The sequence below is a fragment of the Dendronephthya gigantea genome, unplaced genomic scaffold (assembly GCF_004324835.1).
Source record: "Dendronephthya gigantea isolate DGI-Jeju-01 unplaced genomic scaffold, DenGig_1.0 000001F, whole genome shotgun sequence".
Classification (NCBI taxonomy): Eukaryota; Metazoa; Cnidaria; class Anthozoa; order Malacalcyonacea; family Nephtheidae; genus Dendronephthya; species Dendronephthya gigantea.
Genome location: NW_021163011.1, coordinates 4,915,382 through 4,940,660, shown reverse-complemented (window position 1 = coordinate 4,940,660; position 25,279 = coordinate 4,915,382). Strand labels below are relative to the sequence as shown.

Below are 25,279 nucleotides of genomic sequence, written 5' to 3'. Positions count from 1 at the left end.
ACCACCCTACTTAATATATGAGCAATTTCGTATAAACAATAGCAACCATTACTTATCTTATTTATATTCATTAACTGCTACATCGCGTGTATGAAAATCTGAAAAAAAATTCAAAAGAAACCTTTGCTAGTGACAAGAGTTTTAGATACAAAATGTATATTTACGTTTAAAATAAATACATTTATCTTTGTAACAATATGAACATGCAGAATAATCCATTCCAGTAATTACATTACAGAACTGAACCGTGATTTTAATGAACTTCCCAATATGGGAGGTACAATTTTCTAACATCTCCGTTGATTGCAAAATACATGGATGTATCGGTTAGCTTTAGGAATGAACTTATTGTCTTGTAATTGTATAACTTTTGCTCATAATATTATCTCTTTATTAGGTCCTCACAAACACTAGACCTAAAGATCTCAAGATATGCACTGCAATTAATAATCTCAGCTCAAGATGCATTGTAAACACAAATCCTTACATTCTTTATTTCTTGTGCAATAAAATAATGGATAATTGGATATAAAATGTATGCTAATATGTACAGAAGACTAGGTCTATATATAATTCTATACCAAATTCTTACATCTTGTGCTATACATGCGTCCTTGAGAGGAACATTTGTGCGTAGCAACCATGCAAAGTTTTCTAGAAGTAACTTGAACCTACACGAGGAAGAGTTAATAGCATTTTGTCGAGGTTGTTTGTCGAGGCGAGGTCAATCGACGACAGATATTGTAATAATAACAATTAGTGAATCAGATCCTCTTTTCTCCGCAGAGACGTCATGTTGGACTGGAATATACGGCGATCGCTAAGCTAGGAAACTTCTAGCGTGTCATTCTAGTAATTTTAGTGCGTCGATCAGTAATCAACCAAACCATTTAATCCAAGACCAATTCGAATTTGTCTATTTACTGAGCATGAGATTATTACTGAGGGGTCATGCGCATAGGTTGCCAGCGCGTCTGTGCCTCGTAATTTAAAAGAACGAGGGCCTCTGCGAAGGAGAGGGATCACATGCTGAAATGAAGCTCCTCGTGTTAATTCAGAAAACAGTTGGTCTGTCATGATAGAAAAGTTATAACATTCTATTATATCCTTAGTTTCCTGCCTCATAATTACTTTTAACAAGATGCAAGCAGTATGCTCCAGGATTTGACTATAATACGAGTTTAACATCCCATATATATCCTTGAAAAGAGACTTGCTGACAGCGCAATATATATCTCTGACAAGCTACGCGGCCTATTGCGTAATTCCGTACGTAGCACAGTACACGGCGTCTGTGTAGCAGTTCATACATGCATATGTAGATCCGTGGACTAGACTTTCCAAATAAGTAAATGGTTGGTACTGTCTTCACGTCCAGCAGATTCATTCGCAGTAGATTTAAAGTCTTCATAACCATCTCCTCCACTAATAATAAAGATATTTTCACTGGGAAAGGGAAGATTAGCTTTCTCAATATTGAGCTGCGAACGACGAGGTGATCTGTTCGCAGATTGACCACTGCTTGACTCATCTTTTTCCTCGGGCTTGTCTATTTCGACAGCGGTTAAAAAGCGCACATGTCCAGTGTGTCCCTGGCTTGAGGCGGAGACGTCAAGAGGGGCCTGGACCGAGGTTGCATTTGGTGCAATGATTGGTAACGGCAATGTTAGTACAACTCCAGCACTCGTACCAATCCAGAGCAAGTCTTTACATGTGAGTAATGCTGTGACACGTAAGCACGCGGCTTTGTGCTGCTTAATTATAGCGTCAGAACCTACAGAAAGAGAGAATACTTTAAATCAATAACTTCTACAAATGATATTGAGCTTAGGACTAAATAAGCGAGTGTAAACGCGAACAAGAAAACACAAGAGTGATACAAGAGTGACCTCACGTCTTCTGATCCATTATAATAATGATTAGGTAAACAATTATCGCTATAATATAGTGAAGACAAACGCCATGGGCAAGAAACACTGCATAGACAGTATTTCACCAGTCTTTCCAATCAGATACGCTATCACTAGTTTTGTCGTGCATACAGCCTGGCTTTTGATAATCAAAGAAGCAAGGCGATTGGCTCGCGATTTAAGAGAACGAGGCTTCCACGCGGCTTAGCGAAGCAAATACTACCTGTATTCTATTTACCTGCAAGCATTTTATGAACTGCATCCTTCGTATCAACATCAGCCAAATGTTCAAATGTGCTAGCGTGGTACAGGCGAATGACAGATAAACTTTGTACAGAGATCCAAACTCCCATACCGGAACTTGCCATGGCATGAAGTGAACGACTGCTGTCAACACTCGCATTGAACTTTGTCTGCAAAGAAATAATGTTCACGGTCTTGTTTTAGTTACTGGTTGGTCATCCCAGCATAACCCGTATGGCAACAAAGTATCTTTGACAAAAGTCAAAAATAAAATTTAAAATTTAATTCATACACTTGTAATTTTTGCGCAGTTTCCCTCTTGATTTTCTACTTTTGACAGATGCAACCGAGTGTGTAGTTATGAAGACTACACGTGTAAGTGCCTGAGTGAGAGGCAGTGCCAGTGGTATTTGAAAATCCGTAACTTATCCACTCGATCACATGTCTCGAAAGAAGAAAATCGCTCGCATAAGTTGGCCTTTACTGGCTTTACACATACCTCTATTTCTAAGGTCGTGGTATTAACAATGACCACTTGGTTATTACAGCCAACCCAGAGTCGACCTAATACCGCAGTCATACAAGTAATACGGGCGTTGCTTGATATCGTGATGTTTCTTGGTGTGTTAATTTCCCAAGTATAATCTATTAAACAACAAATTTGTATTGGTTACAGGCACGTAGCTACGTGCTTCAACCAGTCCCCACGTATACAACAAAATTGGTCAAACAGTCCAGAACTTCCCTTCTTGGGAATGAGAACTACTTATTTATAAAAAGAACCGCACATTGCTAGCCTTGATTGTAAGTTTTGTGAACACCCAAGTAAATTCAACCACATCTATACAATACAGTCTTGAAAATAGGATGCAAGCTATTTTATCCTTGCAAGCTTGTTCCATTCCCTTATTAGTTATGAGAAAGAGAAATATTCTGCATCCTTGTTCAAATACTGAAGTCTTTTAATTCCTTTACTGATAGGGAAGAGTCTGAAGAAGGAGGATTCTTACTTGGTAAACGTTTAACTTACTTGGTGAACGTTTATACACACAGAGATCCCCGTTAGCTAACCCGACAAAAACCTGATTCTCTACGTATCTACAGAAAGAAATAGTAGAAAAGAAAATACCATAATTATTGTAAGTATATCTGCACATACCCTCCATTGATAGCGAGTGCCACCCCGTTCATCAAGACGGGAGCAGGGAGAGGTCATTACGAGCAGACTACATTTCGACCACGCTAAAACCATTCAAAGTCTATTTCATAGACAGACTGGGCTGCTTTGCATGTACGCAACTAACATGGAATTAGTATAATAAGCTACCCTGGAAGTTTATCTATAAAGAGTCTACAACTATGCATCATAGAAGTAGGAATAATTTTTAAAATTCATACACATAGCACATAGCACAGAAAATCAATACTTACAATATGCATTGTACGGGTGAACCTTTCTGTATCTTAGTCTTATTTCGCCGTTGTTTTACGGCACTTGTTACTGGAAATATGTAGATACTGAAAAGAAAAGGGAAAAGATCGCATGTGAATGCAGATGGAAAAAACACACAATAAAATAATGAAAACGAGCATCAAGTTAATATTTTCCTGTGTATGAGCGTGTATGATACTGTAACTTTGGGAAGTCAGATGTGAATTATGATCCTGGGAACAAAATTAACCAATATCTTTTTTATAAATGCTGGTAAAACTATACCCGCGATCAGGTACACTTGCTCTGGGGTTTGCCACTAAATAACCCCGTGCTCAGCAAAGTTTAATAACAAAGACGGGGAAAATGAAATGCATGGTGGCAACCCGCGATACTGAGTGAAAGTATGAAAATCCTTATAATTGGACTGCAATCGTAGTCGAAGCGAATGCTTTATGACCAGCCTTGAAGAATGTGTAAATATTTCCTCGGCAATATCGTTTTTTCATATATAATAATAGCTAATTGCTTCATGAAAGAAATTTCAATATAATAGAAGCAAAATATATATCTTACTATCCATCTTCAGCTCCCATCCACACAGTTGGTTGTTGGTTTGCCTCGTCAGCGTCGTCACAGTGAGTGTCAAGATCTTTTTTCTCCGATCTTCGTCTCGATTTGCCTTCGTCATCTGTCGACTGATTTTCGTGATAATCAGAATCATCTCGACCATCACTACTAAGATCTCCGTCTAAACTTCCGGCTGTACCCAGACTGCTACCTTCTGGGCTGAGACGTCCATCGAATGAGGGAGGGGAGGGTGAGGCAGCATATGAATCATCACCCATATCATCGTCGTCTGTACTACTATCAAATGCAATAATCTCCTCTCGTCCAGCTTTTGATGTTGTCACATTTCGTCGACTAGTTGATATATTTTCATCGGAATTATATCCCGATAATTTGCTTCGTAATGTTGAGTTATTACTCTCCACTGGATCTTTAAATTCGTACTCAACATTCGTCGTGTTTATTCCAGCTAGTTTCCAGCCTGGTACTGGTGAGATTGATAGAATACGAGCTTGACATGGTGAATATGTGGTCCCTTGCTACAAGAGAAAATTCGTGGAGATGTTTATACGTGTGCAAGAAGTTTATGAGCCATCGTTCTTCGTATAAGATCAAATTCTCTTCCTTACCTCAAATTCTCTAAGCGGAGACAACATGGAGACCTGACCAACACAACCATCACTACTTGCAACCCATAAATCCCCAGATCCGCAATGTGTCCCTCGCTTTGTCAAACGTGCCGCAACAGTTGGTGAAGCGCACGTGAACTGAAGCAAAAGACGTTTTAATGAAGATGATGCATAATAAAACTCGTCAAAAATGAAGAGAAAAGGGATGTTTAGTGGAATGAGTAGAAACACGGAGGTGAAATAAATATAAAACACACAAACAAACACGGCTTGTCAGAACTTACCTGCAAGCCACTTCTGGATTTGTTGATTGGAATGGCGTTTTGAAAGTTTGGCGAAGAATCCTTTGCGTAAGCTAAATTGTATTTCATAGAAGATTATTAATTGTAACGTATGTCGCACAACTGCACTAGCGTTAATAGTCACAAAACACATTTTCATTGCCGTTTTTCTCGTGCACAAATCAAACATACTATATTGTTTCAGTCCAATTTGACAATTTGTGGATATAAACGGTTGTTAAGTTCGTGGCAAATAATTGAGGAGAGCAATTAGGTTACCGACAGAACTAGGTTACCGTTAATACAAGAAGGTTATTGCAGAAAACCAGTTTCTGTGATAAACAATGTTACTATTTAATATATGCATAAAACAAACGAGCATGCAGTTAACTTACCAAGTTGTTGTTTGGCATCCAGGAAATAGGCTTCCCAAGATGATTTAATTTCTTTACTGAGAAACACGAACGTGTATTTTTCAGGTTCTCTGTAAAAGTAAGTATTTCATTTTAGTTTTAAAGTATGATTCGTGACACAACCAACGAGACTTATTTCGAGTTCATTTTCTAATTATCTGTTTTGTTGTTACAGAACAATTTAATGATAACGAATTCATGCAATCCGCATGTTAGACTAAATCTAGGTCCAATGTAAATCTACAAGGAATCCGCATGTTAGACTAAATCTAGGTCGAAGAATGGACGCTGGAACGCCCATTCCAAAACGGAGTGTGATACTATTTTACAACGTGAAATCATTGCTAATCCTAAGTTATAACTCAATTGAACACATTTAGGATCGTACCCAGCTTTCGATATTGATACCAACCTTGATCCGACGTTCAGAACCACAGTATTTTCATATGACATAAATGTTGCATTTGAAGAACGTTGTGAATGGTGTTCCACAAGTAAGCGGTTAAGTTCTGATGCAAGATCGCGTATGGCATCGTCAAGCGTCTTAAACAAATGAAATCGCACGTAATGTTTCCACATGTATAGCCACATATGAATTTTCTTTCCCATGCACAATACATTGCATTTTGAATGAATAAAATTTACACTTTCACACATTCCAGGGAACCAGGGGGAGGGACTGTAGAGGGACTATCGTATATAATATAATATAAAAACTATATTGTAATTATTTGATTAGCATTGGAAATTCATTTTCGCGAAAATTAAGATCATCTCGGAAGGTTTCGTTGAAAACGTGTAAATCACAAAAAGTATATCAATCTCTCTCTCTTTGCCGTGGCCCTTAGTCCTGGATATAGTGAGCATTCCATGTAACATGGAATACTTAATCTTAAACATTGCGAATTCAACGCCCACCTGTTTCATCACTTGCAAATGAATGGAACTACAAAACCCTTGGGGTCTCTCCCATATAGATATATCCCAGCCCACCTAAATTCATTTGAGTACATCATAATAAATCAACACACCTGATGTGCAACTGAGACGGACTCAGTCAGTTTGCTGATAGTGCCCACAGTATTTAGATCCTGCTCCAATTTCTCACGGTAGGTTTGGTCAGGATTCTTCAAAGGACTTTTCAGATCACCGTCAGCTTTATCAAAGAAATATTATTAGATGACGACCTATTTACAAGTATTTTTCTAAGTATAATTAGGAATTTATTGAAAGCTATTGCAAAATAGTTTAAAAAGGCATAAAAAAAACTCATCGTCTCCTTATCAATTACAAATCTCGTGATAATAATGTCCAAAAAATACAAAACATGCATGTTAACAATTCAAGCATTTAGTTATTTTCAAAGGTTCAAGGCTATTTGAATTTACCGTTTTCGGAGAAAACTCTAGGTGATAAACCTTTTTTTGGTCCACGAGTACTTGTAGCCATTTTGAATAAACTTTTTTCTTTATAGAAGGTTACATATGCATGTTTGTTAATATTTGCAATTCTTACTTGTTAAGAGTTCCACATCATCCAACGGAGACTGCCACAGATATTTGTATTTGTTCATCTCGGCTGCAGATTGGCCAGAAAATCTACAAAAATTGAAAAAGGTTCCTAATATAGAAACTGTTCATTGGTAGAAGTATAATGTGCTGCATGTGAACAAACTAGTTGTACACAGGTGTATGAGATCAGTTGCGTAGATGGTATCGGGGGGTCATATTTGTATTGAATAAATGAAATGAATAATGTACAACACGACGAATATATGAATATGTTGCGCACACTCATGTACGATTCTAACATTTTAAAAGGGGGGGAGGTCGTTAAAATTTTGCCGCAAAGATAAGTTGTTACTCATCAAATCTTTTTTTAGATTAGACCACTAAACAATTTGAACAATTTACTTACAGACTGAGAGAACCTCTGCGAAGAGAGGTCTGCTTTCGCTTGACTGTGACACATACCAACAGGTCCGAAAATAGAAACAAGCATCTATCTTTCTTTGACAATCCTCCTTTCTGTGTGAAATAAATGAACGTAGACCAATGAAATAATCAGTTTAACTAAAAAAGCTACCCTTTTAAGATGAATGATTTGAATTTTTTATCACTCGTCTATAAATATACGTGCTCATGACAGCTACAGAAAGGAACTTGGATATGTGTAACAAAAGGCAGATGTATGCGGCACTGGAATGCGGCACTGGTGGGCTGAATTATGTAAGCAATTAGTAGTACCAGTTTGGCCAAGCCCTCCCCCCCCCTCCGCACTGGATTCATCCCTGACTTAGGTATCGATCGAACCATATCTCTCCTCATTTTAATGATCATTTCACAGATTAAAATGCCACGGCTTTAAGGCCTATTTAGACTACACGATAAGTTGTATGCAATTATCATTCTGACGAATCCAAAAGAGTGTCTATATGCCACAATCTTCATTCAATTTTGTTTTAGAATTTAAAGTGTCACATTTGTACGTGTGTTGTTCATACGTTCACATACGTCAGGGTACGAATCGTATACGATAAATCGCATGGTGCAAATGGGCCTTTATACGAATTTTCGCATTTATTTTCGGGTGGTGCGGGTAAACTATACCGAAAAGCGCATTGTTCACGCCTGGTCTCAATCTATAACGGCCAACTATCTTCAATCGTCATTGTTTAAGAACTTAATTTAAATTTGGCCGTGTGACCTTTGATAATGTCAGCAACTGACAAGGGGATAAATGATCCTTATATATTGACACGCGAATCCAACTATCCAATGTTGTGCGAAAAAAGCAAATTTAATATAAGAATTAATTAATAAGCCGCAACTGTTATTTATCCGTCTTTAGAAATAGGTGTACCTTTCATATTTCATTTTATTGCACTTAAAAGTGAAGCAAATAGAAAATTAACAAATAATGCGTGGGCAGAATTTATTACAAATATTGCCAGACGGATGATTTCTATCTGGAGATATTGCTCGATTGTAAAATTGAAATTACAAATGAGAAATTCATATTTTGGTGCATGCGCAAAAATATGATTTCAGTGTTGGGAGAGAAATTTCAGTTTTGTTGTAAAATAAAATAGGAGGTATTTCGATTAAACCTGAGATGACATGCAAAAATTTTCTGATGAAACGATGTTTCTCATGAAAAGAACAACGCTTATCTCGCCTAATGATTAAATGCTTCAATATTATTTGCAATGGTAACTTTCACTATTTTGAAGATGGTCGACGTTTGCTATTGGCAAAAACGTACAGAGCATTATGAGACAGACATAGAGTAACTTGTCTGAAGCCTTGGTGCAAAGTTAACAATAATAAATGTTAATCTTTATTTTAGGTAAACATATCAGACATCAGAAATTGATACGCGCGTATACTAATGACAGTTAGATAATTTCACTCTGCCTCCAGATTGGTATAACACTCGTAAGTCAACATGCAGCGGTCGAATGGAAGACATTATGCAATTCTACGATTTGTGACATGTTACATGATATGATGATAAAAACAGAACCCCACATTCCAAGCTTCGCATCTTGGTTCCATAATATTGTGAAACATACAGCAGTGCATCCATGAGTCTTTATGTCTCACCATATCTTTCAGCGCAAGATTAGATTTTTTAAGCGAAGTTTAGGAATACCGTTGCATTATATACAATTAATACAAGATACAATTATCCAGTATCTCGTAACAGCCTAACATGAAGTGCGTGCAAAAGAGGGAGATCGAAATTCTTTTATTGGTGAAAATTTTGGTCGCCCAAATTTCATTTCATATTGCTGTAACACGACAATCAAGAACGGATAATAGCCATCTGATGGTCGTATTTGCAGAATTGTACTGACCCAGGAGGAACCAAAAGTTTTGCGAAATTGTTCAGTTTCTAAATTCCTATTATATACGGGAAAATATTGTTAATGTGGGCGCAGATGACAAAAGGTTGCTACCTTAAATTGCATTGGACAACAATAAGCATGTGATAATTAACTACGAAACTCATCAACATAGTGCCAAAAATTTCAAACATTTTCGTCATTGGAATTTAACACACAGTGCTTATTCACATTACTGACGTCACTTTTGAGGTATACGTTAATATAAAAGTAAATTATGTATACATACCATTTCTGCAACCAAATCTTGCCTCTTATACTTTCGTCTTGGCAGTACAAGCTACAGAGGAAAATGATGTTGGGAGAATCAGCTGATAAACAAAGTAGTAAGGTGACAGATACGCACATCCATGCAGCTATATACAGCATGCTATAATTATTGTCAGTAGAACAAATTTGCCTATAAGCTTAATTTTTTTGCTTGACGATTGTTTCCTATTCGTGATTTCTCTGGTCGGCACCTTTGTGGTGTCTAAAGTTCGACACTTTTTTAATGACCGTCTGCCATCTGAGCTTCCAATTCTAACATGTTCAGTAGTTCCGGAGATTTTTATTAGGAGGAAACCAAAGTATCTGTAAGAAGTTCCGTGTATTGCTTAAGCAAATAGCAAGCTCTCTTCTCATAAAGAAACGAATCATATGCAAACCACCGATTGCCCTACATGTATAAACCACTGAGTCACAAACTATATGTATTAACTTACTCCACTGATGCCCTCAATGGACGCCTCCATATCTCTCAGCCTTTCTGCCTCTTTCTCCGCCTGATCGATCTCCTGCTCTCCCTTATTCATTCGTTCTGCCAACGTCTTGATTTCACCCAGTCCAGAGAGCAGGTTCCCGTGGTCAGGGTGTTCCGCAGGTGTGTACTTTAATAAATCCTAAAATTGTAACAAGTGCCATGCGTACATCAGAGGAAGCAACTGCGCTAGGGTAGGAATAGTCATCCAGTATTTCATGATATAACTGCGTTGTGTATATATAACATCATGCTAGAATCGGTGATTTGCTTCAGGGACATTTGTGATAACATTAACATGACAGAGGTCGGAGCATCTCGTATTACAGCGATTGAATTATATCAGCTTGAAAAGTGTGTCACTCATGTTCAAGGGATATAAAGTTTCTGTTGGGTGTCTGTTCAAAAGGATGTCATCCCAACTTTTCTTAAAACATGTATGAATGTATTTTTCATTTCATTTCTACACTATGTATTTTCATTCGCTGCTTTAGGTTAAATCATTGGTAGAAAGAACCTCAATGTAGTGTACATGTAGCATTACATATGGTACAACTTTCAAATACGGATCTGAATTAAATTAAAAGGCTCATTAAACAGGGATATGTATACTCAAGATCCATCATATCAACGCCAGATTAATTGTAAACAAAACTTCTTCCGATTTATGCGGACTATATCCTGAATAAAACTATCCGCAAGGTTCCTTAATTGCATTGTTATGATAAAAATACTAGCTCCAAGGGAACTGAGCCGGGAGAACACACAAAATTGTTCATGATTTCGAACTAACAACTCTTGATAAAATACATCACGGTATAATCCATACGATGAGATTAATTGGAAATCCGAAGAAACTGATCACCGAAAAATGCGGCTGGTTGATGATGATTATGAGACATCGCTATGTGACAGCAGTCTGACAGTAGTATGGCCAAGAGGTCATAGGGTTATATAATTAGTAAATATGAAAAAAACGCCAGCAAATTTAAGAAAGAAGGTGTTATTAACTCAATTTTAGGAGGTTTTTTTAATTCAGTGGACCTGGCGAAAAGCTTGTGAATATCTGAGATATATCTGATGGATTTTAAAATCATGGCAATCCATCAAAGTTATGTTAAATCAGAAAATGCCAGTAAAAAGCACTAGTGATAGAGATATCGACATATTTGATTTTCTTATCAAAGTTAGCAAATTGAAAACTGGAAATGCAGACATCCCACCTCTTGCACCAAACCCTCCACAAGTGTAAGTTATGATTTGGCCTATCAATTTCATCCGCGTCGCTTGGAATGCTTTAACTACTGAGGATTATAAGATTTTACTTTCCCATGTCTTAAAAGATCCCCCACAATATTTTGTGGTAAAGGCAGTGTATGGAAAACTAAAATCACTCAATTGATATATTGCCATTCTCAGCCTCTTGGCAAACTCACGCACACGCACAGAAACTCTTCTCTGGTTTTCGTGTTTTTGTTTTTTAGGTTTTCGAAGGTTTTCGTGTCTTATAAATGCTTTGAAAACATTTCCTCTCCACGTACACCTTCACGACTAACTAAAGCAAACCTCGTTTTTCTATCTAGGCACAAACTATACCTTAATGGCTCTGCTTCGCAGATGAAAAGTTTAAAATATACCATTACGAAGGCCATTATCACAATGTATTAATAGGCTTATATATAGAAACCTTCTTAACTTAACAGTGAAAAAATATAGAAAGAGATAATTTACCATTATAATTAGCTCATATCTGGGAATCCTTTGAACTGGCATGATCATTAAATCTTGTAACGTAAGTTTCTCTTTGTGATCACGTGAACGTTGCTAAAACAACGAAAAGCATATTTTAGCCTACGCTAGTTAAATGTCAACCTGGTAAAAGGACATGATTTGAGTCAACAAAACTTTAACCGACATTGAAAAACAATCATTGAAAGAGAGAAAGCTTTGTTACTTAATGGACTGCTCTTACACTAAAAGAGTCCTCTGTCTCTGAGGGAGCTTTTAAACCGTAGATCCAGGGACATGCGTGCAAAAGTAATTTATATCTATCTTCTTAATCTATCTTCTTAATTACGGTTTGTATTAAGCATGTTGGATACAGTATCCACGAATATATTTGTAATATCTGAAAGTCCACTTATGCATGTGTAAATAATAGTACCTCGCAATACTTTGAAAATCCTGGTTTCGCCATTGCTGCCGAACGAACTGCTGTTCTCGCACGTAGAAAGTTGTTGATAAATTGACTGTATGCATCTACAAGTACACACTTGGTGAACTAAAGAGAAATTAACAATTGTTTAATTGTAATAAAAATACTATACCATGTTCAAGCCGTAAGTAATTGATCGCCATCTTTCTTTTTTCTCGTGGTTAAATCAATGTATGGGGCATCACTCATCATTTTATCTGCTTAAAATGTGTTACCGTTTTAAGTATATACTTTGAACTTATGGAGAGCCTTTCCTCTATGAGTTTGAAAATCTGACATTTGATTAAACTAAAAAGATAATGAGGCAGGTTCACCGGGGTATACATGAAGACACACTTTCTCAAGGTCACCATAATACATCATCAATAAACGCTATGAAGCATGCATTTCGAGGATATCACAAAATACTAACACAAAGACATTTCTCTGAAAAACTCTGCAAATATTAATTGCATAATAGAAGCTGTGGTGGGGACGATAAAATTGAATGAAAAGAAAATATACATGCAGCTTAGGTCCACCAATGGTAAACTTCAACTATGGTAAAACTGTAAAAAAGCAACGAATCAACGATTAAACTTACAGCTGAAACAAAAATGTCGCCAAGTTTAGAATTGTCACTCCAGTCTTGAACACGTACTGCCAGTTGTTTAAGAAATCCTTCATGGTACTTTAAAATTTCTGGAATTTGATAGAACATTTCGTTCACCAAAGCTGGTTCAACAATTCCTTCGCTCTTCCGCAGTGGATTCAAGTATTCCTAAAAAATACTCAGTATCAGCATCATCGGTTGTCATAAAGTATTCGTACATGTCAGAGTATTTTTTTGAGGGAAAGCATTTTTCCTCTTTAGAACTTAGAAATTTAATTCGGTATAGCACTTGAATGGCAATTACTCCACCATTCACGGTGCTTATGTTTTTGTCTTAACCACCAAGCTTCAATTTCGTGTGAAGATACTTAAAGTGAGACTGCCCTGGTGGACAGGAACACAAGGAGAAACCCGTTCTGGAAACCGGAGTTTGTATATGTACATGCAGCAGACTAATTAAAATTACCAAATGGGAAAAGATTTAGGACCATGCAAAAAATGAAATTGTATATTTCGCTGTGCTATCAGGGGAAGAAATAAACACAACATGCATGTAATATACTATTATCATGATTATCATGATTTAGCCTGTGAAATATGCGGGACAAAGTAATAGCTTTAAAATTTCTGAGCGAAAAGCATTTTTTGAAATAAAGTGAAATATAATATTATTTGAATGTTCCGTGCCTTTCTCTTAGGAACTAAACCCCACGCACTCTTTATTACAAAGGTGGTTAACTTAAGAGTTCCTGTTTATTGTTATTTGTAAGTTGCACTTTAATAAATCACGCATAAAGTGCGATATTAAAATGTTCAAGATAGGCGAAGAATGTAAGGAATGTGTTGACACGAAACTCCAATGTCGTAAAACAAATTCCAAACTGAAAACAAACAACATGTCTCAAGGCGAAATATGAACAGAATTTTACCTACCGCCTAATAGTACAAACTCACGACAAAAAACACGTTATACATAAAAATGTGATATGGAATGAGTGGAGTCTACTTAACTCGACTTTCGTATCGTATACAGCTATAACTCAATATATATAGGTTGCATTTTCAAAACTGTAAACTATAAACACAGATGAATCGCGAAGGGATGATGGGTTGTTACGTATTCTTCCCTATTCAAGTTACATTTAATACATTTTCTGTTGTAAGCCTTGCGAGACATCTCTTTTTCCTCGCACGCTCAGAGTTTGGGGTTTTATTTAATGATTTAGGAGTACCTTCATTAAATTAGCTGTATAAGTATACTTATATGCATGACGATGGCATATAACGAGCTTTTTCTCAGTTTAAGGGGTTTAGTACTTCCGCCATATTTACCGCTGTAAAAACAGTTGAATAATGGCTTATTAGCACATATACTATCGACATTCCCGCCCAAGTTCCAATGAGTGTTTGGTGTTAAAGGTCGCTTAGGACTAGATACATCTGAAATGTAGGTCTGACTTCAACTTTTGATATATGTCAGGTGTGACGAAATTTTCGCAATCATTAAGCTTACATGTAGTATTATAGCGTATAAAAGCAGTCTCTTTATTCTCGACTTCGTACAGATCAATTTGAACTTTTTCAAGGTCAGTACAAGACAAGCAAACGAATGATGACCCCGTCGTTAGCGACACAGTAGAGAAAAAGCATTCCAGCTGAGTTTGGTATAAATGATTATTATTGTATAGGTTTATACAGGGTAAAAAGAATACAGCACATCTTAGTAGGCCTGAAACAAATGTTTCTTAAAAAGTGATGTTACTAGCGGTTACTTCATGTCCTCGGCGACCTGGGTACGAATACGCTAATGTTAAATGCTCCCTTTACGCTTCGTGCTTCTATTGCAATTATATAAATACAGCCACTTCAAATAAGACGACAGGTAATGTCTTATTTAGAGCCTAAAATTCGGTGAATTAAACTGTAAATACAGGTCTACGTTCTGAGACCAATACAACTTATAGTCCTACAAAATAATGTGTATTTAGTACATAACATTTCGGTCACTTTTTCCACAAAATCACTTGAGTACGAAAAGTATGCAATCATGACATCCTAGCTCTGATGCTGAACCTGTGCACACAGCCACACACCATACACACAACCTGAAATTCTTAGTCGCTATGTACATAATGGTATAATGACATTTTTGTGCAATGAATATCCTATTTTTATATTTAGTAACAGGTTCTATTTTCAGAACAGAAATATTGCAGGTTTAATAACACTAATGAAATCTTTGCTGACATCTGTACTGGCAACGGATGAGTATCGTGAAAAGAGACGGGAAATTACCGCAGAGAATGACGTTTTCGAAGAAGGAAATTAAAGATTTACTACAGGGTTTGGTTAAGTTGACGTCAATTCATACCACAGAATTCATGCTTGAAGTTATTTTCCCCAGTTTGAAATCATATCATGCAAAGAAAAACAACACCGCAAGCGTGACCTTGGGTTCAAATCCGTAACATCTGTTTTCGTTCTGGTGTTTTCACGACTGTACTTTTTCTTTAAAATAGCATAATTAGAAACATTATGTCTTGATATGAATTTTTTAGCCACTTATAGATATTCATATTTAAAAGGGTTAGAAATTCCTAATTATTAAATCGATGCTGCCAACAATATGGGACATATAAAGACAATTACTGAAAGTTGACGTAAAAAATTGTCACAGATTGCAGAATTTAGCTTCTTTAATAGATTTGTTTCATGTGTTATCAGTTCCACTCTTCAATTTTATCTTGTTTTGTAAATACGCTTTTGCGCGACTGGGAGACCTGGTAACTATAATACCTTAATAGCCGTTATATTAGGAATTTCGATGCATGACTAATTCTCAACTAAATGAACTGTCGGAATACTTTTGCACTATATAGCGCTCTTTGCTGTGCCTTGCTCAACCTGGTGTCGTTTTAGTCAAAGCGGGTGGTCAAGTATAAACAGGGAAGAGTGAACATTTGCATGACATAATTAATGTGTAAAAATGATTATCTCGGTTCAAATATTACGCCAAACAACTGGACGACCTAACCATAATTATGAACTGCGCGTTTCTCAATTGCCAAAAGGGCTGTCTCCGAGCACATTCCAAGTGAGCAGCGTCCATGGACTTAATTTTTAGTCTCGACTTCCCGCAAAACAGGCTGTGTTAATCCTTTTAACGGATAACAAGTACTTGAAATTAAAGTTTTAACTGCACATCCTGTTTCATTTACAGCATAATCATGCACAACAAAATGTTTTAATCAATTCAACTCTCTTCAATATCACGCGATTCTAAATGTTGCCTCGTCTAACACTGCCCATGGCCTAAACTTCTTCTAATTGCAAACCGGGAAAAAAACTCTTATGGGAGTATATATAATTTTCCATTTATGTTCTAAGCGGGGTGCATTAATACAGTCCTGATTCTAAAGATTTTGAAGCACCCCAAAAATTTGAAAAACATTTTTGGACCAGGAGCAGTGGTGAAAAATGCAGCTTATATATGCCCTCCGGGCCAGTTTGACAAGGAGGCTAATGGCATATACATACTTTTAACGAATGTGGAGAACTACAAAACATTAAGTTATTGAAATCATTGAACATAATCCACTTGTGTTAGAATATGCGGTTGTACTTGCTGAGAGGAATATTTTCATAATGCATACGAATTAAACGGTACAAATAACAACCTTGACCTTCCCAAAAAAGCCTGCGTGCAGACCTATACCCCACGTCAAACATCACCTCTATTTCCTAGGCTATTACAAGATGAGAATTATGTCATTATAGAAACGTGTACTAAGTCTATCGTGTATGCGTGATTCAAAAACACGCAACAAACGTCAATCTTAAATTTCGTCTTCAGAGGAAAAAGCAAAATGTTCAGCACTCGTTTTTCATTCGTCATAACACCAAAGTGGTCATGACAGTGCCTACAACTAATCGTATCGTGCTGGCCTACAAGCGGTCATGCAGTTTTTTATAGCGACTAAATTTTAGGACAGTTGCATGACCGAATGAAAACTTTACAATTAAATAACCACAGTAAAACATTTATGGTGTGTCATTACCTCATGAATAGATCTTTCTAAATACTTTTTAAGGAAAACTTTAGATAAGATACTTTTTAATATATATTCTTAAAAGCCTGATTTTTCACATGTTATACAATTCACCGTAACGTGCATGCGGTGATTCGTTGTTATGAAATCTGAATTATAGCGAATTACGAGCCGTGATTCAGCTACGACAAATGAATGACGAATTATGTGACACATGAAACACCAGCTGTATAGGTTCACATGATCAATTTTGTCGTACCAACTCTAACGTATAGATTTTACTCTATTCGTTGAAAAAGGGAGAAGTAATCTACCTCGGTTGATCCGAGGGTTGATTTATTCCCAATACACCGTAAGTCATGCAACAGACAACAAAGTGTCTAAAACCTGTGAAGACGATTGAAAAGCGTCCATAATGCAGAGGTGAACTAGATCAGACAAAGTTGGACTGTGTATTAAACAACAGGCTTTAACGCTCAGGTCGTATATTAGCGTAAATTTTGATTAGAATTGAGAGCAAACAAATCAATGGCAATGCGTGTATTGTGACTTAATCATAATTATATACACCTTTGCGTCAAATTGTTCTTTTCATTGTATGCATGCTGGTGCCATTGAAATCCACATGCAATTGCGTTTGAAAAGAATAGCTGAACAAACTATTGTGGATGACCTTAGTAGGCAAAATGACCTGCAGAGTCAGGTAAAGGCCATGATAGGAAAATATACTGAATGACAAGCTAATGTATTAGCGCAAAACATGACATGATTACCCAAAATGGTGGCTAAGTTACGGTATACCAATCACAAGGTCAGAGCAACAGTCAAAGAAATACGCCAGCATTAAATTTACATTTGGGCAAATTGATCAGTGTTAACTCCTTCCTGCCCAGACGCCCCCTACTTGAAAATTCTCTTTCGTATATGTCTACTGAGTGCTATCAAAAGCCGAATCTTAAAGGCGGCCGATGCAGGGTACATTAGTTTAATGTCTCTCATTCAGCGGCGCATTTAGGAACAAAAGAACATAATATCGACAAAGGCAATTATCGTTCGAGCCGTACATTGCTGTTTCTGTTACTGCTGCGTAGATGCCGACCATTTCTTTGGGCAAATAAAGAGAATCAATTATAATATGCAAGTCATGATAATCCCCTAGCCTGGAAGCAAGTACTCAGCATTGAAGATGTAATTAGGTTTTATTTGAAGTTTGACAAATATGAATCCCGGCGGCAGCATGATTAATGGTCGAATTATTTAAAGGATGGACCTTTCTCAAAAATACCGGGTTTCAATTTAACAGTTAGACAGTTATTATTGACAAGTAAATCAATCATTTTGAACTGCACCCAATCTATCATCATTATAGTCAGCGATAACTGATTAAATATATCGATGTTCTTGGAAAATGACAGACAAAGGCATTTTTCAAACAAGTGGCTCTAAAGTAACTAACGAACTGTAATCATGTCGAGCTTTTGAAAAACGCTTTAACTGAAACACTTAATTAAAGCTAGTGATAACACACGGCATGCTTTATCGATTGCTAAATAATTTATCATTGACCAATCATTGGATTATTGACCATTGAAGACTGAGTTTTAAAGTCGTATTTTCTGGTTTTGTTTTAAATTCTGCCATGGTTTAAAAAATGTACGGTACAGTATATTGAGTAAAACTGGGCAGCGTAGGGTAGAGTAGGTTAGAGTAGGGTAGGATAGGGTAGACACTGAAGAGTAGCGTATACCAAGAAAGAATAGAGTAGACTCGAACAACTAATCCGCGATTAATACAGACAATCCTACCTTGACCAGGTACTGCAGAGCTTGCACGTAAGATTGTTCAGTTTCTATCAAGTTTTGAACAACATGCCATCGCATCTCCTGAATGAAAAATAAGATATGACTAAGAGAAATGACTAAATACACGACTATATTTTACTAAGATAAGTTGACACCAACGTGGTTTTTTCACCTATAAACATTAAACATACGAACAAAACTTTCACTTACACTTTTTGAAGCCTTCTTCTTCTTTCCAGTTTGTGTTTCTCCAGGCTCAGGCTCCGTTTTTGTCCTCGGCCAAGTATGATGTTCTGTGATTGGCTGGTCACCAGTCTTTTCACCAGATTCTCCATCCGCATCACCATCATCATGTTTTGTTTCTTTGGCATTTGCTTCAATTTGAGCAGCAACCTTCGCAGCTTGTCTCCGTCGAGCTTTCTCACTTTCTCTTCGCCTCAATTTCTGTTGTGGTTGTGCATTGCTAGCCAAATCTGCAGGACTTGAAGTCGCAGGCTCAATATTATTTTTCTGTTCAGCGTTCTCCTCACGTTCCGCAGCTTTTGCCTTCGCAAGATCTGCTGCTTGTTCCAATAGTTTGCCATTAATTGCAGGTTCGCTGTTACTGTTTCTGGCTTTGATATCATATTCAGTAATCGTCTCTTGTATTGTTGTGTAGTCCTCTTTCACTCGTGGTGTAGGGTCACTGTGATAACGACTGGGATAGATTTCTGATAGAGGAGACACACCAACATCCTTACCAATGTGTTCACTTCCTGATGTTGATTTCTCACTGTTAATACTAGTTTGACTAGGACTGGGTGACATTACCACATCACTTGCAGAGCCAGCGCTCTTACCATCAACATTACGTGACAACGCCGGTCGTTCTTGACTACCAGGTTTCTCACTCAATTCCACAACAAGTTCATCAAGAATTTCAAGTGATTTATCAATATCATTTTGATCATTCTTTTCATGTCTTCGTTCCACTTTGCCATCAGCTCTCTGCATATACGTCGAGTCTGCTTCAGAGGCGATCAGCTTTACCGTTGTACTTGGGTCATCTATAGAATTACTGCGCTTGCGAGGTTCTCGATATTCGCCAGACACTGTAACATTGGTTGGTAGTTGTGGAGCACTTTCTTGCCTCGAAACGGTTTTCTTTGCTTCAACGACTCCTAAAAAACACACGAAAACTTTTATTGTTTATAAAAGCTGCGCAGCATTTTCGCCAAATGGAATATCTGGTTAAAGGTCAATTGAACTTTAAATCGAGTGCAAAATTATACGTTACAAATGAGTTTCGAGCTTAAGTTATATGTATATATATATATACACACAAGTTCGCTGGATCCTTTCATGGCTAATACTACTATCCCCACTAAAAATATTCGATAATCATAAAATCCTTTAACTCTGCCAAGGCTGCGAATGAAGCACGAAAGCTTTATACTTGTCAGGCAGATAAAAGCTCTTTCGATGGATTTGAAACAAGGGCTCTAGGTCATAGGCTTTTGAGAACAAATTTCGTTGAATGAACTAATCATGCTTTAGGCGACCACTGGAAAACTGGCTTTAGTAAAGAATGTATTTCGCTGTACCAGCGAATGATTTTTTGAGCGTTCATCAGAAGTGTTCGTGTAACATTGCCACTAAGCACTAAAAAAATTTACTGTCCCGTTACTTTGTGATTTGAAGCTGTTAACATAAATATATTGCCAAGGTGATAATTATACACAGGAAGGTATCATGAATCACAGGAAGTTATAATCTGATTGTACATAAAAAGAAGTGCGTTGATAAATGGGATAATACACAGTCATGCGTTACCACTTGTTGCACGATCCTAATAATACCGAAAAAAAATTAATGTACAGTTGGTTTTTCGAGTTCAGTAAAAAAAGGCTTCATTGAAAATAATATTAAAATGTATTCAAAGATAGACCGGTATATCGCTATGAACTTGCAGAGCGCCCAGCTTGGTATTTTATATGTGCAGTGGTGTACTTGTGGTGACAGGTGGTAACCATGATACAATTGTAGAATTTGCAATAAACATATGTATCATCTTGGTTAGTTAGATTTCAAATAGGGATTCCTATATAAGTAGGGGGAGCTGTAATTACAAAGCAGTGAAAGCATCATGTCATTCGCTAAATACTGTAAGATGTCCTCAGTTTGAATGCAATAAAACAAAGTCTCATTCCTTAGCCGTCTGTAGCAGTAGCTATATCTGCTGCAAATTGAGGATTAAACCCTTAAAAATAGCTCTAAATTAATATCTTCCATATGTTGCCTGTGGAATCAGGACAATGTCAATGTACTAATTAATGAAATAATACTTTGTAATAGGATACTATTTTAACTCATTCTTGGAATCAACAGACACACTTGACACACTTGATGTGCTGTTTTTGGATCTTTCAGTATTCTTAATTGCAGCTAGAATATTTCCCAATTAAATTAAAAATGGATTTGTGCAAAAAATTGTAAAATATCAATGAATAACTACATCCAGGAATCTTATACCCTGTGTAAGAAATCTTTCACCACCTGGAGAAATGTATCTATGCCTAATTACAGCCAGCTACCTAATTAATTTGTAATTTGAAAGGTCTCAGACATCTGCCACAGGATATGAAGCCTCACATCTAATAGAGCTATAACTTACGGTAAATTGCAAACCGAAGCTTTGGGTGAATGGTATCCAATTCCATCAATAGCATTTACGAGGTGAGCAAAGGAAAGTAATAAAATATCATATGGCCATTTTATGAAAGGATGCACAACAATAAAACTTGAACACCTGAATTTAGAGTCGATAATGCTATTAAACAAATAAAAGTCTATGGTCAGACATTATCGCAATAAACACAGGTGGCAATGTAAATTGTCTCTGAAACAATCTTGAATATGTTTACAGAAATTGAATTGGAATAAAATTTTCATGGAAATTTCTAAAAATCAAAATTTAATTATTATGAACTATGATTATTTCAGGATGGAATGTAGTGAATTATACATATACAAAACGAAAAAAGCCAGAAACAAATTGCCAAGCATTATGCTAAATAATTGCCAAATGTGCCCCTGCCATCTAAGGGTCAAATATCCCTAATTGTACTGCATTCAGAAATTAATTATTTAAATATAATACTCAATACTGTCAGATTTTGGAAAATGTCCCCTATGCCAGCCGTTGTTATATTTGGCCTGATTGGAAAATGCATGTGAGTAACAAAATATGTTTCTGAATTTGATAGGAAAGATATTTGCTTCCCACAAAGCAAATCTCCTTTCTGCTATTTCATGTTTTAACTGGCAGCTGATCATGTTAAAATTCAGAAACATGGCAATTCATAAAAGGTTTCACAACTATGTTCCCCCACAGCTTTGAAGAGCTCACAATCTATATTTGTCAAGAGAAATGTGTTGAGTTGTTTTTTGAAAACATGTTTTTTCACTTTTTGATACAACCCTCGAGATAACTCTACAATGTACCCTACTCACCATTAGCTTGTTGATTCTTCACATCATCAAAAAATTCATCAAGAGCTTTGTCAAGATTCATAAGTATAGTTGGAATTCGAGGTCTTTCAATTTTCTTTTCTCGTCTTCTGCTATTTTCATTGTCATCACTAACGTTGGTCTTTGACTCTTCTCCTTGTTTAATTTGTTCATTTTCATGTTTCTCCTCACTACAGTAGACATGATGTTCTTTACCATTTGGTTTGGTTCTACTCCCTGGTTCCATATTCTTTTCTTCCTCTGATTTTGGGGCAATTTGATTATTACTTGATTGTGCTTTCACATATGATGGCCTACGTAAAGTTTTAGGCAGAGACTCTCGTCTCCTACGAAATTGTCCAGTGCTTTCATCTGATTGCCCAGCCTCATCTTCTTCTTGTATGTTATTAAGTGTTACAAATGTTTTCTGAATGGAATATGATACATCTCTCCCAAATGGAAAAGATGACGACCTACTCCCTCCACCTGGTGTTACTGGTAAGTCATCTTCATTGGATAAATGCAAATCTTTACTATCAGTTGGTGAAGCAACCATACTCTCGAGACTTGTGGCATCTTGAATATCGTCATTGGTATCATTTTCTGTATTAATAGCAGTACTTGTTTCTAACAGATCAGGTCTCTTTATTTCAGTACTAACTTCTGATTCCACATCTTTTTCTAAATTTTCGATCAAATTTTGGAGTTCTTTTGCACCCTCCTCAGTACAAGTGTTTAGTTCCCCTTCATCTGAAATAAAAACACCAGGACTTTGCAAGACAGGTGAACAAATAGTCTTGAAACTTCTAGAAGCAGGTGCCTGAAATTTATCATCTACAATTTCTGGAGTACATATTCTGGGCACTGGTGTAGTGGAAGGAGTAGTCTCACTCCCACTAACTGAAGATTTTCTTCCTCTTATATGTGAATTAAACGGACTCTTCTTTAAAGATGGTGATGTACACGAACTGTCACTCAGTTCTACAGTCACAGAGACAGAAGGACTGTCTTTAGTCGTTTTTCTCGTCACTGATTTTATTCCATTCTTTTCAATAGCACACAATCGCGAATGGGCCCCATCACGAATTCCAATGTCACCAGTTGAACTGGTTGCACGCGTTAATCGAGACGGGTTAAGTTGTACAGTAGAAAATGACTTGACGTTTATTTTAGAAATACGTGATTTACCTCTTCCACGCGGTGAAATACGGTTAAACGTAAAGCCAGTTCCAAACGCGCAAGCCTCGTCATCGATCGAGCTAACAGAAGTAAGACTCGTTGAAATCTTTTTACGATTGTTAAGACCATAAACAGACAAGCGTGACCTCTGTTGTTCATATTCGCAGTCTGCAGACGAACAACAAATATGGCTCGGAAATTCTTCATTGTACCGTATATAACCAGGATCTGAATGTTCACTAGGATCACTTTCTCCCAAATAATGTTTCGCACGATAATTTCCCTTCTTTCTAACACGTTTCCTACGTGTCTTCTCCAAGCAGTAACTATTACGCCAAAATTCTTGTTCGCTTGAGCTCGGTCCAGATTCCGAATCGGAGCTGTTTACATTGCGGTCCGAAGCAGAGAAGTATCGAGAATTCTTTGGCAAGGTTTTACTGAGCCCGTGTTTTTCGTTTTTAGCATAAGAGCCGGGTATTTGGCGACCGTTTTTCTCCCTACTTCTATTTTTCAATCGCATCATGTTTTCGGTTTGAATACCGAAATAATAGTTGGATGGTGGGTCATCGGTCCTATATTGTCGCTCCAAATCCCCAGGATGGTACATCATATATCTGTCAGTGTATCTACTGGCAAGGTGATGTTTAGCTGAGGTTGGGTTGTATCTCTTGTCATCACGATCGGTAAACGAAACACAGGACACGTTGTTGTTGTCTTCTCGCAAACCCTCTTGTTGCTGACCTTTGACGTGTGGACATAGCTGAGCCTGTTTGCTTGACGGCTGTGTATAGTTCGCGTACGGTACTCCTTCGCAATTGTATTTTGTCAATGATGGTGATAGATTTGCATCATTCCATTCAGAACCGCCATACGAATTCATTCTTTCTACTAAAGCTTTACTGTTTTCTGCCCCCACCACTACAGCTTGCTCATTGCTAGCTGGAGTTGCTCGTGGAATTTCAGGCATGTAACTGCGATCTAAAACTGCCCCACTGTCGCACTCGTTTGCATTCGAAAAAACAAGAGATCGCCTTTCTTCCCCTTCGTAACTACCGCCAGAACTTGTACGATATGTCCGCAAATCATCATTCGCATGAACTAAATGCCTGTTTTGGTCGTTTGCTCTATGTCGCCCACGAGAACTCGCTGATTCTGAAGTAGTGCTCCGTCTGAGGGTCCGATGTTTTAAATGTAGATTTACTTCCGTTCTTTCAACTCGGTTATCAATTCGATACGGTCGTGAATTCGCGGCTGTTACCTCGGACGCGTTCGCTTGAGAGGAATATTGACAACCATGTCTGTGTGAGAGATTATCTACGCTGTTGTTAAGCACTGTTCTGTTTTCTTCGCCGCTCAGTGTTAATCTATTGTAGAATTCTTCAGACATGGTATGCGCTCGAAATAAGTTGAACGCCGTTCATGTTTCTATTCGCCTGTAAGTTGTCAGACTATAACCAAAACGTTCGCGAAATGGAACGGCGTAGCCTAATGGGAATTGTTTGCCGTCGAGCGAACAGTCAGATTACAAGTGACATATGACATCCGTTGAATGTCTACCACCAACAAGGCAACATAGGGGCAGAAAATAACCCGAAACTTGTTATCAGCACACGCACCGATGCGTGTCGTGTTCGCCTATAAACTCGTACTTGATTGTGATGTAGATGATTTCGCACAATGAAAGAAGAAGAGAGAGAACAATACATGAACAATGTACAGCTTAACAGTTACGATAATGCCATGTCGGGGGGAGGGGAAAGGCGGTGGATGATTGCCTTAAAAACTTAATTACAATCATTGCACATATTATGTTACCTATCACCCCTGCT

The 25,279-nt window shown here is 37.3% G+C and overlaps 1 protein-coding gene across 1 annotated transcript; it reads right to left on the bottom strand.

Annotated features, from left to right (window-relative positions):
• Nucleotides 1-187: 187 nt before the first annotated feature.
• Nucleotides 188-25,128, bottom strand: LOC114524941. The gene is made up of 21 exons (XM_028546181.1): nt 22,275-25,128; nt 18,993-19,942; nt 18,786-18,863; nt 12,923-13,099; nt 12,289-12,405; nt 11,856-11,948; nt 10,090-10,266; nt 9,615-9,665; nt 7,396-7,505; nt 6,994-7,076; nt 6,510-6,634; nt 5,891-6,021; nt 5,461-5,549; nt 5,069-5,139; nt 4,785-4,922; nt 4,162-4,694; nt 3,585-3,671; nt 3,184-3,251; nt 2,653-2,798; nt 2,149-2,323; nt 188-1,774 (listed from the first exon to the last, which is right to left on the bottom strand). The coding sequence occupies exons 1-21, from the start codon at nt 24,835-24,837 to the stop codon at nt 1,332-1,334; spliced, it is 6,405 nt and encodes a 2,134-aa protein (XP_028401982.1). The 5' UTR covers nt 24,838-25,128; the 3' UTR covers nt 188-1,331.
• Between the last annotated feature and the right edge of the window lie 151 nt (nt 25,129-25,279).

Coding starts and splice junctions, on each gene's coding strand:
- LOC114524941 (XM_028546181.1), bottom strand. CDS start 24,837: ATGTCTGAAGAATTCTACAATAGATTAACACTGAGCGGCGAAGAAAAC. Junction 19,943..22,274: donor GAAGAATCAACAAGCTAATG/GTGAGTAGGGTA, acceptor TGTGTTTTTTAG/GAGTCGTTGAAGCAAAGAAA. Junction 7,077..7,395: donor CGCAGAGGTTCTCTCAGTCT/GTAAGTAAATTG, acceptor CAATTTTTGTAG/ATTTTCTGGCCAATCTGCAG.